The following is a 16,327-nucleotide window of genomic DNA, read 5'->3' as shown; positions in this document are numbered from 1 at the left end:
AGGATTTTTTCCTAACTGAACTTGAAAGTCTGGGCCAAACCAGGAGAATGGTGCACAAAGATAGCTGATTTGTACGTAATGATAGACTGGTTTGCATTAATAAAAAATTCTAGATGTTGTAATGGGCTGAATTCAACATTTGACTAATTATTCTAAATGAAAATAGAGAAACCTTGACACTTGGCAGCTGAGTGGTTAATTTAAAAAAACAAAACTCTGCCATAAAGTAAGGTCAAATCCAAAAGCTGCAATTCTTTTATTAGTACAGGCCTTGATAAATTTTATTTGGATCTAGGAGCCAGTCCAATATTTAGGCATAATTGGACACTTGACAAAATTACCGGACTTAACTGATAAACACCGTGGTGGGAGAGGGTAAATGGTCTTCTCTTTATTCTTTTTACAGGTAACATTCTTAGAACAGAAACAAGTCTGCCAAGGATAAAAAAAAATAAAAATTAAATAATTACTTCTGAATATTCTAGGTGCCATGGATCCCTGGTGCCTGGGATTTGTCAAGTCCTGTATTAGGATCACAAAAAATACAGTCTTAAGTAAGCTTTCATGTTCTTTCTTGAGGTGTTGAAAAATAAAGGTATTCCTAAAATTGTGACTTCTGGATTTTTTTCTGATTGGCCAACATGGCTATTTGCAGATAGGTCAGTGTGAGGTGTTAGGTCTGTGTGAGGTATTCCTTTTATAGGAGCTGTTACATGGATTGAGCTGACTGATAAGTGTATTGTTTTTCCTATAGGGTAGAAAAGGCTGGGTTCTTTATAATCAATGTTGGAGTTGTCAAAGAACCAATCCTTGCTTGTGCAAGCCTTTGATTTTTGAGGATGCTTTTTTAGCAGGTTTTGGGGAGGAGGCTGTGAGGATTTGAGAAGCCCTGTTTTAGCTCAAGTTCTGCCTGTTTGCTTTCTGGTTATCATTCTAAAATGTGTACATCACTCATCAAATGCAGCTGCAAACAGAGTAGCATAGTTCCTAAGAATACACTTTGGTACACGTGTGATGTTCACTTTCCAGGTAACTATTTAACTGTGTTAGTACATAGGCCATCTGGGGTGGTTGGTACCATCTGAGGGCCTGCACCCCTAGAGATGGGAAAACAGGTGCTAGCATTGTACGATTGGCGTGTTATCATGCTTTTATTGTCCTGAACATAGGGCCTGCTGCAGCCAAACCTGCAACGGTGCTTTAAAAGATTTAAGTTTTTTAAAAAAATGCAAAAATTACTGTAAAAACTATCAGTGTTGTCAGAGGAATGGACTAGGACCGGGGAGACTAGAGTTCAAATCCCCATTCAGCCATGATGCTTCCTGGGTGACACTGGGCCAGGCACTTCTCTCTCAGCCTAACCTACTTCACAGGGTTGTTGTGACGAGAAACTTAAAAGTATGTAGTGCACTGCTCTAGGCTCCTTAGAGGAAGAGCAGGATATAAATGTAAATAAATTTAAAAAAAGATTATTCCAAGGACAGAGTACAACAGTTTTTTCATTGTTGCCCTGACCCGAACTCTTTTCTCTTTGCAAAAATGACTGCATTTTTACCCAAATTGTTTGTGGGGTAGGGGTAAAGCGAGGGCAATCACACAGGTAAAGCTGGAAGTGCAACAATGCTATTCCCTATTTTCTATCTCTAGGAAGGTAGATGTTTTATAGTTGTTTCCCTTGGAAACACAACACAGTCTTATGTGTATTTAACTAACCTTTATTCAGAAACAACTCCCGTTTCCCTCCTCCTTTCCTTCCCCTCCCCTTTCCTTTCTGACTCCACCCCTGACACTCTCTACCTGGTCCCTACAGGGACAAACTTTTAATTAGCAAAACGTTAAAAGATTGCTAGATAGAATACAACAGTGTAGTAAATTTGTGGGCTCATGACTATGTGAATAATTTTCAAGTATTACTGTTACTATGAATATTTATATACAACAGATATCTGTATATTGCTTTTCAACAAAAGTTCCCAAAGCGTTTTGCATAGATATAAAACAAACAAAATGGCTCCCTGTCCCCAAAGGGCTCCCAATCTAAAAAAGAAACATAAGATAGACACTAGCAACAGCCACTGGAGGGATGTTGTACTGGGGATGGATAGGGCCAGTTGCTCTCCCCCTGCTAAATAAGGAGAATCGTCACTTTTAAAAGTGCCCCTTTGCTCAGTTAGACATCACTTTCCAACCAAGTTCTCAAAGCAGTTTACACAGGTAAATAAGCAAGATGGTTCCCTGTCCCAAGAGGGCTCATAGTTCAAAATAACAGGCAAGGTAGACACCAGCAGCAACCACTGGAGTTATGCTGTGCTGGGATTGAAGAGGGACAGTTATCCCCCCCCCCCGCTAAATATAAGAGAATGGCCACTTTAAAAGGCTGTAACTATCCTTCAGGCTGAAAAAATGTGTTGTAGCTTTTGTACTCGCCCGTGAAGTTGCGTTTCTCCCTTCACCTAGCATCTTTCCACTTCCATCTGACTATTTCTTTCCTGATTTTATGCCAGTCAGTATATCTTTCAGCCTAATGACCTCACAGGGTGGTTGTGAGTATAAAAGGGAGGGAGACAATGCCTGTATGTCGCACTGACCTCCTTGGGAAGGAAGGAGAATGAAAAACATAATAGAGAAAGAAACCTTGTCCAACCTTCTGGATGAACTGAATACTTAGCATTGTTGGAAGAGGCAGGGGTGGGTCCAGTAGGGGGAGCTGTGGCACCCCCTTTGAGTTTTGGCATGGTGAACCCACACCCACCTACGGGTTGTGATCCAGCCTCTTGCTGAGGCTTTATCTTGCTTCTTCTTCTTCTTCGTTTTTTTGCTGGCCTCCCAGGCGCCAGGCAGCAGACCTTTGCCCCTCAACCAACCCTCCCTAGCTGAAGTAGCCCTCCGCCTTTCCCTGCTGTCCTCTGCCAATGGTGTGTGGTGATGTGTTGCCCTGCTGACTGCCGATTCCCAGTTTGGGAGAGTAGCCAGGCCGCCTGGCCACTGAGGAGAGAGAGAGCTGGAGGGAAAGGCCAGTGAGGTGGCCTTCTGCCGCCCTGCCAAGTCTCTGGGGTGCAGTGTTCCCTGTAAGAGGGATTCCCAGATGTTGTTGACTGCAACTCTCATCATCCCCAGCCAAAGGCCATTGCAGTTGGGGATTCTGGGAGTTGTAGTCAACCACATCTGGGGACCCATCTTACAGGGAACACTGCTGAGGTGGGGAAGGCTGAGTGAGAGGGTGGGAAAGCTGAGTGCACTAGTGCTCAGATGTTCTCTGTGTGTGTGTGTGTGTATGCATGCCATCAAGTCAGTGTCGACTCTTAGTGACCATATAGATAGATTCTCTCCAGGATGATCTATCTTCAGATTGGCCTTTAAGGTCTCTCAGTGGTGCATTCATTGCTGTCATAATCGAGTCCATCCACCTTGCTGCTGGTCATCCTCTTCTCTTGCCTTCAAATTTCCCCATCATTATGGACTTCTCAAGGGAGCTGGGTCTTCACATGATGTGTCCAAAGTATGATAGTTTGAGCCTGGTCATTTGTGCCTCGAGTGAAAATTCTGGATTGATTTGTTCTAGGATCCATTTGTTTGTTTCCCTGGCTGTCCATGGTTTCCTCAAAAGTCTTCTCCAGCACCAAAGTTCAAAAGCAATACTTTTTCTATCGTGTGTGTGTTTTTATATATCTATATATGAGATACTTAGTTTTCATATATTGCCAAATGTGAAAAATTTTAAATCTTTTTATTTAAAATAGGGTTTCTGAAGCACCCCCAGTAATTTCCTGCTGCATCTGAGGCTATTTGGAGCCTTGAATACCTTCTGGAAGCATTGTAACATTTTGTTCTGTTGGGGCTGAAATCCAACAAACTGGTTGGGGTTAATTTCTACACCACATTTTAACAAGAGCTCAAGCCTTGCTCAAGAGATTTGCTGTGTGTGCAGTCCAAGAAACCATGACTGCTAGAAAATTGCAAAAATCTTGACTTTTTGTCTACGTATTGGTTGGTTGAAATTCAGTGTGTGAAGTCTGTAACGTTCTATGAGGTAGGGTGAACCTGTAAAAACTGTGCCTGTCACTTTAAGGAGAAGAACTCTCAGCAGGAAGTGAAGACGAGGAGGCATGGCACAGGAGAATAAGAGTGCATTTCCTCTTTCACACACTTTGATAATCCTAGGATTGGGGTTAGGGGCTGGGGGGTTTATTTCTGTTTTGACTGCTGTGTTTATTGTTAGCTGCTGATTTCTTTCTTTCTTTCTTTTTTTTTATGAGGAAGTGGAATGCAATTTTAAAAAACCCAAAAACAAATCTCAGTGAAATCTATGCCTGTAGAATGAAAGCTCTACTTCAGGGGCATCCAACTGTGGCTCTCTAGCTGTTGTTGAACTACAACTTGTGGCTGGGGATGATGGGAGTTGTAGTTCAACCACAGCTGGAGAGCCAGGTTGCTTATTCTCACCTACTTGTTACTTTCCTGAAATTTTGGTTGTTCAGTCCTGGATCTTGGGACGGGGCCAGACAGACAAGGTTTGTCTTTCCCGCCCACAACTTTCCCGCCCACAACTTTCTCATCTGGATGCTCACTTAGCTTGTGGCCTGATCCTTGATATGGAATTTGAACCCATGGCTTGCCTTGGAGACCAATGGGCTTCTGCCAGGCTGGTCTGGGAAACAAAATCTCAGCTAAACATGTTTCTCAGCAAGTACGGAGTATATCATACTTTCCCAAGTCACGGAGACCATTTTTGGTAACAACTTGTTCTAAATTTTAATGTTTTGCAGCTCCCTGGACCGCATAATAGAAACCCTTTTTTGTATTTATTTATTTATTTTTATTTATTTATTACATTTTATATCCCGCTCTTCCTCCAAGGAGCCCAACGCGGTGTACTACATACTTCGGTTTCTCCTCACAACAACCCTGTGAAGTAGGTTAGGCTGAGAGAGAAGTGACTGGCCCAGAGTCACCTAGCAAGTAGCATGGCTGAATGGGGATTTGAATAGGGGTGTGCACGGAACCGCGGAGCTGCGGTCCGGCACTGGGTGGGGGGTTCCAAAAGAGTGTGTGGGGGGGCTTTACTCACCCCTTCAAGAATTCTGAAGTATATATTCGAGTAAGCGGGCGGCATACCTCCCTGCCGCCCGCTTCACTCCCCCTCCTCCGGCGGCGCGCGTTTCTCCTTAAATTTCTGGCTTCAATTGCAATCGGGCGGCAGGGTAGCTCCCAGTCCCTGCCGCCCGGCTCTTCCATACCCCCGTGTCTCGGCTGGCGGCCGCCCCCTGCTTAGTCACAGGACCCCTGCCACCCCTTCCCTTCCAATACACAGGCGGCCGGCAGGAGAGCTCTCCTGCCGACCCCGTCCCCTTCCCCGGCTCGGCTGCAAATGGCTTCTAGGAAGCCTTTTGCGCGCCTGCGCAAAAGGCTTCCTAGAAGCCATTTGCAGCCGAGCCGGGGAAGCGAGCGGACGGCAGGGAGTTCTCCCGCCGCCCGCTCGCTGAAGTTAACTTCAGCGAGCGGGCGGCGGGAGAACTCCCTGCCGTCCGCTCGCTTCCCCGGCTCGGCTGCAAATGGCTTCTAGGAAGCCTTTTGCGCAGGCGCGCAAAAGGCTTCCTAGAAGCCATTTGCAGCCGAGCCGGGGAAGGGGACGGGGTCGGCAGGAGAGCTCTCCTGCCGGCCGCCTGTGTATTGGAAGGGAAGGGGTGGCAGGGGTCCTGTGACTAAGCAGGGGGCGGCCGCCAGCCGAGACACGGGGGTATGGAAGAGCCGGGCGGCAGGGACTGGGAGCTACCCTGCCGCCCGATTGCAATTGAAGCCAGAAATTTAAGGAGAAACGCGCGCCGCCGGAGGAGGGGGAGTGAAGCGGGCGGCAGGGAGGTATGCCGCCCGCTTACTCGAATATATACTTCAGAATTCTTGAAGGGGTGAGTAAAGCCCCCCCTATTCTTTTTAGAACCACCCACCCGAACCAAAACCACCCCGTGTCCGGACCAGTCTGGAGGCCTTTAGAATGGCCTCCGAACCGGTCCGTGCACATGTCTAGATTTGAACTCGGGTCTCCCCAGTCCTAGTCCAGCACTCTAACCACTACACAGCTTCTTGTATCCACTTTTCCAAAGCCAGTGATGGGTTCCAGATTGCTGGGTATTAGGACCAAACGCTTGGCTCTTCTAGGAACTGAGTTGCCCTTTCAGGTTAATTGGTTTTTTAGTTCTGCTCATCTTCAGGTGGTATGTTGTGCTGTGCCTTGGCTTGGCCATGAATAGGTTGCTTGCAGTGTGTTTTGGGAAATACAGAGGAAGCTGCCTTGTACCAAGTCAGACCACTGGTTCATCTAGCTTAGTATTGTCTACAGCAGTGTTTCTCAACCTTTTTGGAGTCAAGGACCACTAAATTCTTCGTGTGGAGTTTCAAGGACTGCTACATATGCTGATTATTAAAGTAACGCTTAATATCAATCAATTAAATCAAAGTGAAATTAATTAAAATGATTTTAATCAAAATTTAACTTCTGAAGTTCTGGCAGGCCAAGATTAATTTAAATTAAAATAAAATAAATTGAATTAAAAATGCTAATAAAATAAATACAATAAAATCTGTACAAAATACATAGCAATAAAATGCATGGTTATTTAAATAGGGGATTTTACTCCTACTGAAAGGGCCTTTTAAAAATGGTAGTATGGGATTTCTTAGGCTGTGATCCTCTCTGGCATGGTGTCCTCTACACACGCACTGGCTTCCAGCCATAGGTGCCACATGTGAAAGCCAACACCATGCATGCAAAGACTTACAAGAGTAGTTTTTCAAGCACCCCTCCTCTTTGTATTACCCTGAAAGTGGGTTTCACACTACTGGTGCTGGTCTGAGGCTAGCACTAGTGTCAAGAAAAAAATTAGATTAATCCAAGAAACTGAATCATTCACATCAATCTCATTTGCATTGTCAGGTATTCATTTGAAGTATTCTTCGCTCTGTCTCTCTCTCTCCCTCTGCCTTTTTACAAGAATAATTGATGAGAATTCCTCAAAGCTTCTTCACTTTCCTTCCCAGAGCTTTCTCTCCCCGCCACTTCCCCCCCTTCTGCCCCAGACTGTCCCCCGTTCCGGGGATCCCCATTCTCCAGCAGTTCTGGAGGTCCCTGTCCACCGGCAGCTTTCCCTCCCCAGCAGTGCTTTCTCTCCCCGCCGGACTCCCTCCCCGCCCGCCATTTTTGCCCACCTGCCTCCTCTACCAGGGTCTGCTGCCGCCGCATGGCCAAGGAGGTGGCTGTGGGGTGTGTGTGAGCATTCTAACCACCCCCTAGCAGCGGCAGCTGATCCAAGAGCGATGCCCTGGCCTGCTGTCGGGCCCGGCGTCGCTTCCCAACTGCAAGGCACGCCTGTGCAGTTACTGTGCAAGCACACCTCGCACTTGGGAAAGCGACGCCGGGCCCTGGTAGAAGAGGCGGGCGGGCAAAAATGATGGGGAGGGACAGAGCCTGGCAGGAAGAGAAAGCGCTGCCAGGGGGTGGAGGTGGGTAGAAGGTGGGAGGAGGCACGGACCGGCACTCAACCCTCGGTGGACCGGCAGCGGTTCAGGGACCAGCGGTTGAGAAACCGTGGTCTACAGTACACTGACTGGCAGCAGCTCTCCAAGGTTTCAGGCAGGAGTCTTTCCCAGTCCTGCCTGGAGACGCCGGGGATTGAACCTGGAACCTTCTGATGCTCTTCCTCTGAGCTACAGTCCTGTTCCCTATCTTACAGGGCTAACATGTAGTGTCCCATCCAAATGCAAACCAAGGTGGACTCTGCTCAGCACAGGGACAATTCATGCTTGCTGTGAAAAGACCACTTATTCTCTCCAAAAATCCACCTGTGACTCTGCCAGGATGGAGCCAGTAAGGTAGGCTTGCTCAGCATAGGGCCTGGGGGCCAAATCTGGCCCTTGACGACTCTTTTGCTGGCCCCCAGGAAGGAATATCCTGTAGCAACATCAGGAGTCGGAAAGAGTTCTTGGACTGTCCTGCTGTCGAGCAGAAGTGGTTCAATGCCGTTGGCCACTTGAGAGCAAATGTCACCAGTCCCTGGTCTGGAGCCCACTGACACCATCTGTCTTTCCCCTGGCCTTGCCCAGCCCAACTCCAACTCTCTGCCACCTCACTTTCATTAATATTTTAAATTAATTTTAATTAATTATTATTAATGCACTGAAAATTGATCCTGGCCCTTGCATACCAAGTCATGGCTGGTTCTGGCCCACGGGGGCATTAGCGTTGTGCACCCCAGCAGTAAGTAGGGATGTGCACGGAACCGGTTCGAAGAGCCGGCGGTTCTGCCGGAGGTTTGAAGGTGGCGGGAGTCTCCCTTTAAGAGCAGGGGGAGGGTGCACTTACCCCTCCCAGCGCTTTCTCCCCGCCGGTGTCCACTTGTTTCAAAGCCCATCGGGGTGGCAGCGTACCTCCCTGCCTCTCTTAAAGGGAGACCCCTGTCACCTTCGAACCGCCCCACTGTGGATCCGTGCACATCCCTAGCAGTAGGGTGTGGTGGCTGGAACGTCTGACTGAGACTGCAGGGATCCAGGTTTCCGTCCCTGCTCAGCCGTGGCCCAGCCACTAAATCTCAGCCTAGCCTGTTTCTCTGGGTTAATATTAGAATAAACATGGAAGGGGAACCATGTTTATTACCTCAGTCTCCTTGGGGAAAGGGTGAGAGAAAAGTAGAACAGGCAGAGTGAGCAATATGAGAAAAAGGTGTGACTCTGGACTAGCTGTACGTGTGGTGGATTATGGGAACAAATTTGAGGCTTGCATCTTAGTGGACCACAATTATTCACCAACAAGTGGTTGAAATTATTAGGAAGCAGATTTAGGCTAGACATTGGGAGGAGTTTTCTGAACTGTTTCTGAACAGTGGGGCAGTCTGGTCCGTTCAGTGGTGGGGGTCTCCTTTGCTGTAGGTTTTCAACAGGCTAGGTAGCCATTTCTCAGGGATACTGTAGCAGTTTCCTGCAATGAACAGGGGGTTGGACAAGAAGATCTCCCAGGTCCATTCCAGCTCTAAAAATCTGTGCATACCACCACTGCCTGTAGAACATCCTGTGTAATGGGGTATATGCGTCAGTAGTGTGGTGGTCTGCCACAAAAAGGGGTTAGTGGTTCATGCACTAAACATTTGGCATGTGGTGAGGAGGTGCATCTGAGCCAAAGGTAAAGTGTGTTGTCGAATTGGTGTCAACTCTTGGCAACCACAGAGCCCTCTGGTTGTCTTTGTTAGAATACAGGAGAAGTTTACCATTGCCATCTCCTGCACAGCATGCGATGATGCCTTTCAGCATCTTCCTATATTGCTGTTGCCTGATGGAAACATACCAGCGGGGATTCGAACTGGCAACCTCTGGCTTGCTAGTCAAGTCACTTCTCCGCTGTGCCATTAGGTGCAGAGGAGCCAAAGGTACATTGGGTTAATCTGAGGGTACATTGGCTGCTGCTGCTATTATTACTTCTCCCTTCAAAAGAAATCAACAAGTTACTAGCTCACAATATGTACCAGCCCACATGCTCGCACCTACAAGTAGAAAGAGAAAGTGCCAGATTCTCTGCTTGCAGATGCAGAGGCAATTTTTTTGTTACAGGGATCTAGGCCAGTGGACACTTAACAAACCTAACACATAGCTTTCTGGAAAAATAAAACTGCTGTATGGTTTGATGACCCTACTGTAGCAGTGATTGTCACAATTTTCCAGGCAGGGGCCACTGCGGCAAAAATCTTTGGTGTGAAAACCATTTTCTGTTGTTCTAACCTCTGCACAGTACTGTGCTTTTTATCTATGCTAGGAGGGTGGTTTAAGAGAGATGGACCTCTCTCTTAAGGGCTCTGTTGGGAAGCTGCTGGGAAAGGACTACGCTTCCCAGCATTCCATGTGCACCTTCCAAGATGGCACTGGGATTCAAGAGGGTTCTGTTTCCCTTAAAGGAGCCACAGTGGCGCTGGGCATGGCACAGCACTGCACGGTGGGAATGGTCACCTCTGCATGGTGCTAGGGGGACTGTGCTGAGTACTCAGCTTTGGCCAAAGCTTCACACAAGCCCAATAAACAGTCGGGGAGCTGCAGTTGGAGTTGCTGGGGCCTTACAATGAAGAACACTGTGCTGTAGGAAGGAAGTGGCAGACGTTCTGATGTTGCAGAAAAACATGCTAGGAGCAATTACCAGGATGTGTGAGTTTTTTCGAAAGGGAAATGGGGCTTGGGGGATGACTCAAGGCCACCTCGAACCATAAGTATTGCATTTTGGACCGATTTCCAGAGCCATTTTGAGATTCTCTCTTAAACAAGACACTGTGTAAGAACATAAGAACAGCCCTGCTGGATCAGGCCTAAGGCCTATCTAGGCCAGTATTCTGTTTCCCACAGTAGCCCACCAGATGCCTCTTAGAAGCCCACAGGCAAGAGATGAGGGTATGGCCTCTCTCCTGCTGTTGTTCCCCTGTAACTGGTATTTAGAGGCATCTTGCCTCTGAGGCTGGAGGTGGCCTGTAGCCACCAGACTTGTAGCCATTGATGGACCTGCCCTCTCTGAATTTGTCTAAGGCCCTTTAAAAGCCATCCAAGCTAGTGGCCATCACCACATCCCATGGCAGAGAATTCTATAGATCAGTGATGTGCTGTGTGAAAAAGTACTTCCTTTTGTTGGTCCTCAAATTCCTGGCTTTCAGTTTCAATGTATAACAACGAGATCATAGATGATGATGATGATGATAATAATAATTAATAAAATGTAAACAATATTACTTTAATGTCTTTGACATCTCTGGTTCTCAAGATGACTTGTAACAAATAATAAAAAAACCCTCTTTCACACATACACACAGAGAGCACAAAACCAAACAACTGGAATTAAAAAGGGCTTAAAAACCATAGCAGCACAGTCTTAATGGCAGGAAAAGGTTTTGTATCCTCTCCAAAGAAATAATGTTGGTGTCACCTTGCTCCTTAGATGAACCTGCACTGTGCCTATTATCTATGCTCTCTGAGTGGTTTCTGGAACAGATGGATCTTTAGAAATAAAGAGAAGTCAGGATGCTTTGTAAGCAGGGTAACATTTTGCATGGGTGTTGCACACCTCTAGAGAGCCTGAATAACTGAAGCCTTGGCTAGTGGAAGTTGGCTATGCATATAGAGATTTCAGGGAGGTGGTTAAGCTATTAAGCATGAAGAATATGCTACTTCTAGCTTGTGCCATGAGCTGCTTTCAAACTTGTGATTTTTTTGTTTAAGCCCAGTGAGTTGTGTGACTTGGCCCAAGTGTGAGACACTTAAATCCTTGGGATGGAGACTCTATTATCAGCCCTGGAACCTTGGGTCTGATCAAGGTACACAGTATAGTGAGGCTTATGGTTGGCCCTTATCTAGCTTCATGCCTTAAGTGTATTGTATTTATTGTTCAGTTGCTATACCAGACTTCATAAAACCCTAACCCTTCCATAACACTAGAATGAGGGGTCATCTCATGAAACTGATTGCCAAGCATCTTTGGACTGACAAAAGGAAGTACTTTTTCACACAGTGCATAATTAATGTATGGGGGCCATTCACACAACCTGGTGGGGGAGTGGGTGGGCGGCAGGAAGGCTGCATGGATTTTACTCTCCAGATTAGCCATGGAAGATTGCTGGGAGCATGAAGCGTACTTCCAGATGATCCGCTCCTGCACCAGGCAGCATGGAGCTCTGGAGGCCAGGAGAAATGTGCCGGTCTCCAGGTATCCCACAATGTACCATGCACTGAGCAAGGTTTACTGGAGGATTACCCCAAGAGACGGGTGCTCTAGGCACCCATCTCTGTGATTCCTTGGGCTCAACGTAGCCCAAGGAGACACACTATCCCGGAGCCTGGGTTAACGGTGCATTGGAATCATTTACCCAGGCTTAACAGCCGGGCTAAGAAGCCGGGCTTGGCCGGAGCTGCCCTGCTGGGATCAGGACCGACCCTAGCAGTTTTCATGCACAGCCTAACCTATGCTGGGCTTCCCTAACCTGGATTAGGCTGCACGTGAGAACAGTCTCATGGAATTCTCTGCAACGTGGTGACAGCCACCAGCCTGGATGACTTTAAGAAGGGCTTAGATAAATTCATGAAGGAGAAGTTTATCAATGGCTACTAGTCCGACGGCTATAACCCATCTCCAGTATTAGAGGCAAGATGCCTCTAAATCCCAGTTGTTGGGGAGCAACAGCAGGAGAGAGGGCATGACCTCAGCTCTTGTCTGTGGGCGTCCTCGGGCCTGATCCAGCAGGGGTGTTCTTATCTGGTGTCACACTGAAATCACTGTAATGACTGGAAGAAAGATTTTGGACGTTTGATTTCCAAAGAAGAGGTGTTGGGAGGAGGGTGTCTGCAGTTCTGTGACTTGTATTCCTGGAGGCTGCTGTGTCCATAATCACTTTGTTGAGGACTAGAATCCCAGTGTTAAAATGTTAGTGGTGTCATCAGTGTTGATTGATGATGATAAGCAGTTGGAGTGAGCAGATAAAATTTCTAACAAAAAGGTTCTATTGATGTAGTCACAGCTTATCTGGGTGGTCTTCAGCCCTTCTCCTGGTGATGTTAGACATTAGGTTTGCATGATACTGCCAACCAATCATGTCAGATGGGAAATTTTTTCATGACCAAACTTTCCCATGGAAATAAATGCAAATACAGTGCCAAATCAGACCACTATCTGTTTAGTCTGTTGGGAACATTTGCACAGTAATGCTTTCTTAGAGAAATTCCTAATTTGATGTTTCTGGGGGAAATCCAGAATCTGTTCCAATTCAAAATGTTGCAGAGAACCCACATCACTGTCACCTGCCACATGATTAAAAGTGAAGTTGCACATGTCCGAACCAGCACGCTTTTTGGCTTCGCTTATTGGGTGCGGGCAGGAGAAAATTGGAACCACCCCAATCACATAGTTCTAACACTATTTTTATACTACTCTGTTTTACTGCTTTATTAAAAGGGTGGATTGGACATTATCCTCCTATTAATATGCAGCGAAGAACGGTGGGCCTGCTGGAGCGGGCTGAAGATGTTCATGCCTGCTTTTAATTGTTTTTTCGGTTAACATTTTATTGCAAAAAACTTGATATACAAGCAATGCATGTATTAACCTTGGTTTTACTTAACAGATTCCGTTTCAAACCCAGAACATGGACCTCCCAATGTTCATCACTCCATGTATGCATACATTTTGACTAGTGTGTTGTATGTTTCATCTGCTTAGAGAGAGGGAGTGTCTGTGTGTTGGGGGGGGTCATGGTCTGTTTTTAATTGTGTGTTTGATATAGTTCAGACTGGCCCATTGTATCCTGTCTACATACTTATTAGAGTTGATCATTTTTCTATCAATATACCACTGGGTATTGTAGATATGGGTAATCGGAAGATGATAAAACCCTTATGGAAGAGGATGATCTTTATAAACACAGACACTGATTTATTGATGATTTTCCATATTTTTTAAATTTATACCTACCTTTCCTGCCTGCAAATGCTAGCCAAGGTGGTTGAGAATATAATATAGTCTTCCTTACAGGCAGAGTTTATAAGGGATTCCCCTCCCCACTTTAATTACATTTTGATTACAAACTTGGTAGGGTGCTTTGGGGTACAGATATGGCCTGCAGACCACTAATTTGCATTACCGAGGCTACGTTTTGTTTGGAGGCACAGAATTATATATGATAAATAGCAAGTTCCTATGTGCTCTGTTTCATTTCTGCAAACATTTATTTAGAGAGTGCTGCACAGCTGTGCCCACTTTTCATGTACTGTCTCTACACTTGCACGATTCCTCCTCATCTTGCAATATACATTTTGTGCTTGAAGTTCTTTTCATTTTTACGATCCTGACTTCTGCGATGTACCACCTTGTAACTTTTTGTTTACTTTGTTTTTTAGCCTTAAGGAAAGTAAGCTTATGAGCTTAGCTAGCTGTGTGTATGTGTGTCCGTCCATCCATCCATCTATCTATCTGTCCATCCATGTCCCGCATCAACCTTTCAGTGCCTGTACTGATTTGAACCAAATTTGGTAGTTTCAGGGACACACAGGGACACCTCAATGTCATAGTTTGTGATGATGTCATCCACCCCAATTCAAGGTGGTGGAAGCGTGAGTGTTTGAGGTGGAAGTGGGATAACTTTTGAAGATGTAACTATCAGTTAAGATTATAGTGAAAGGAAAGTAGGCAGCTATGTTCTTACTTTCGAGAACTTACTAGTTCTTGTTTTAATGGTGTTGTCCATTGGAAAGATGTCTTGTTCGTCTAAAGCAGGGCTGCACAATTTTGGCCCTCCACTTGTTTTTGGACTAGAAGTCCCATAATCCCTAGCCCACAGTGGTCAATAGTTGGGGATGATGAAAACTGTAGTCCAGGTCTAAAGGCATAATTCTCACTTTGGGTCCTTGGGTTGAATTCCTAGACATGCCCATGCACCAGGGGAACAAGGTGCCACACCTTTAGGGGAGAGCGATAGCACAGTGTTAGAGCACATGCTTTGCATGCAGATGGTCCCAGATTCAATCCCTGGCATCTCCTCCAAGCAGGGCTTGGAAAGACCCCCTGTCTGAAATCTTGGGAGACCACTGCCAGTCAGTGTAGATCGTACTGACCTAGTTGGACCAAAGATTTGACTCTGGGTGAAGCAGCTTCCTGTCTACTGAAACAGTGCAGGAGTGGCTCTCCGGCTGTTGTTGGATTACAGCCCCCATCATGCCCAGCTGCAATACATTGTGGCTGGGGATGATGGGAGTTCTAGTCCAAGAGCTGGTCTTGTGGTAGCAAGCATGGATTTACCCTCTTGCTCAGCAGGGTCTGCACTGGTTTGCATTTGAGCGGATCTGAGCATTGTAAAATATTCTCCTTAGAGGATGGGGCCACTCTGGGAAGAGCGCCTGCCTGCTTGCATGCAGAAGGTTCCAAGTCCCCTCCCTGGCAGCATCTCCAAGACAGGGCTGAGAGACACTCCTGCCTGCAACCCTGGAGAAGCCACTGCCAGTCTGTGTAAACCAGGGGTACACAAGTCAAATACCCTGGTGGGCCAGAACTAACCAGGGTTAACTAACCAGACTTGGAATGCAGGGGTCGAGGTAAATTTTCAGCACATTAATAATTACATTAACATTAATTATTCAAAATATTATTGAAAGCAATTAGTTACCCAGAGCATGAGGAGGGAAGAGGAGGCTCCTAGCAACCTTTCCTCTTCCCTGTCTCCCATGCACTTTCAAATGCTTGCAAAGGTCAGTTTTGAAAGGGGACTGATCCCCACCAGGTCTGTGAGGCAAAACAGCATTTTGCATCTCACCTCAGGCACCACAATACTTTGGGCCAGTAAAAAAAGCTGGGGCCAACAAAAAAGTCCACACGGGCCAGATTTGGCCCCTGAGCCTTATGTTGTGCAGGCCTGGTGTAGATCGCCCTGAGCTAGATGGACCAGCGGCCTGACTCAGTATAAGGCAGCTTCCTGTGTTCCTAACAGCTGGAGAGCCTTTTTGGCTGCTCCTGATATAATACCCAGCATCGATGTTATACAGTAAGCCAAACTTCTGTATAGTATTATGCAAGTGACAGGCTGCTTTCCTCTCTTTTTCCCTTGAAATAATTAGTCATGACAAACTGCAAAGCATGCAAACCAGAATTTCATCCCAGCGGAGATGCAAAAAACAGGCGAAGGTGGAACTCTCTACAGGAGGGAAGCTAATCCTCATTTTGACATTAACTTCCAGAGTGGAAGAAGCTGGATTACACAAGTTCAGTCTTGCAGACCTTTTTTCTTTCTTTCCTATTTTCAAAAAAGCATTGGCAGGCAACATTTCTCTCCCTTCTGATTATCTTTCCCATATTTATTAATGTGGGATAGGAAATTGGGCTGACTGCTCTTTCTTACAAATTTTTAACTTAAAACAGATGGTGAAGCAGCCATGGTGGGGAACCTGCCAAGTCACCCAATGCAGGAAGGGCTAGTCTTGTCAGGAGCTCTCAAAACTGGGTCCCCAGATGTTGTTGTACTACAACCCCCATAATCCCAGGCCACAATGGATGATGGGAGTTGTAGTCCAGCAACACCTGGGGACCTAAGTTTGAGGACTATGGCTCCCATCATCCATTGTGGCCTGGGATGATGGGAATTGTAGTCTAACATCATCTGGGGACTTTACTTTGAGAACCCCTCAATATTTACCCACAGCACATCTTACTCACCTGCTTTGGGGGCAGGAGAGGGGATTCAGTGGTGCACTGCTTCCCCCAGTTGGCAGCAACACTTCTGTAGTATCAGAAGCAGGAATAGTGTTCCCAGCAGCCAACCACAGCCAGTTG

At 46.4% G+C, this 16,327-nt stretch overlaps 1 protein-coding gene across 4 annotated transcripts in view; it reads left to right on the top strand.

Moving 5' to 3' along the window:
• RCOR1 (REST corepressor 1) overlaps positions 1 to 16,327 on the top strand; it is a 187,665-nt gene that overhangs the window by 8,696 nt on the left and 162,642 nt on the right. Inside the window, exon 1 of one of the 4 annotated variants that reach the window (XM_053277335.1) lies at positions 10,071 to 10,179. The exons of the other annotated variants lie outside the window; for them this stretch is intronic. Within the exon in view, the coding sequence (XP_053133310.1) occupies positions 10,140 to 10,179 (40 nt within the window). The 5' untranslated portion in view covers positions 10,071 to 10,139. Of the gene's footprint in view, positions 1 to 10,070; positions 10,180 to 16,327 lie in introns of those variants that run through there. 4 annotated transcript variants of the gene reach the window in all.

This window comes from Hemicordylus capensis, chromosome 1 (assembly GCF_027244095.1).
Source record: "Hemicordylus capensis ecotype Gifberg chromosome 1, rHemCap1.1.pri, whole genome shotgun sequence".
Lineage (NCBI taxonomy): Eukaryota > Metazoa > Chordata > Lepidosauria > Squamata > Cordylidae > Hemicordylus > Hemicordylus capensis.
The sequence above is the reverse complement of the archived record's forward strand: the minus strand, read 5'-3'. Positions and strand labels throughout refer to the sequence as shown.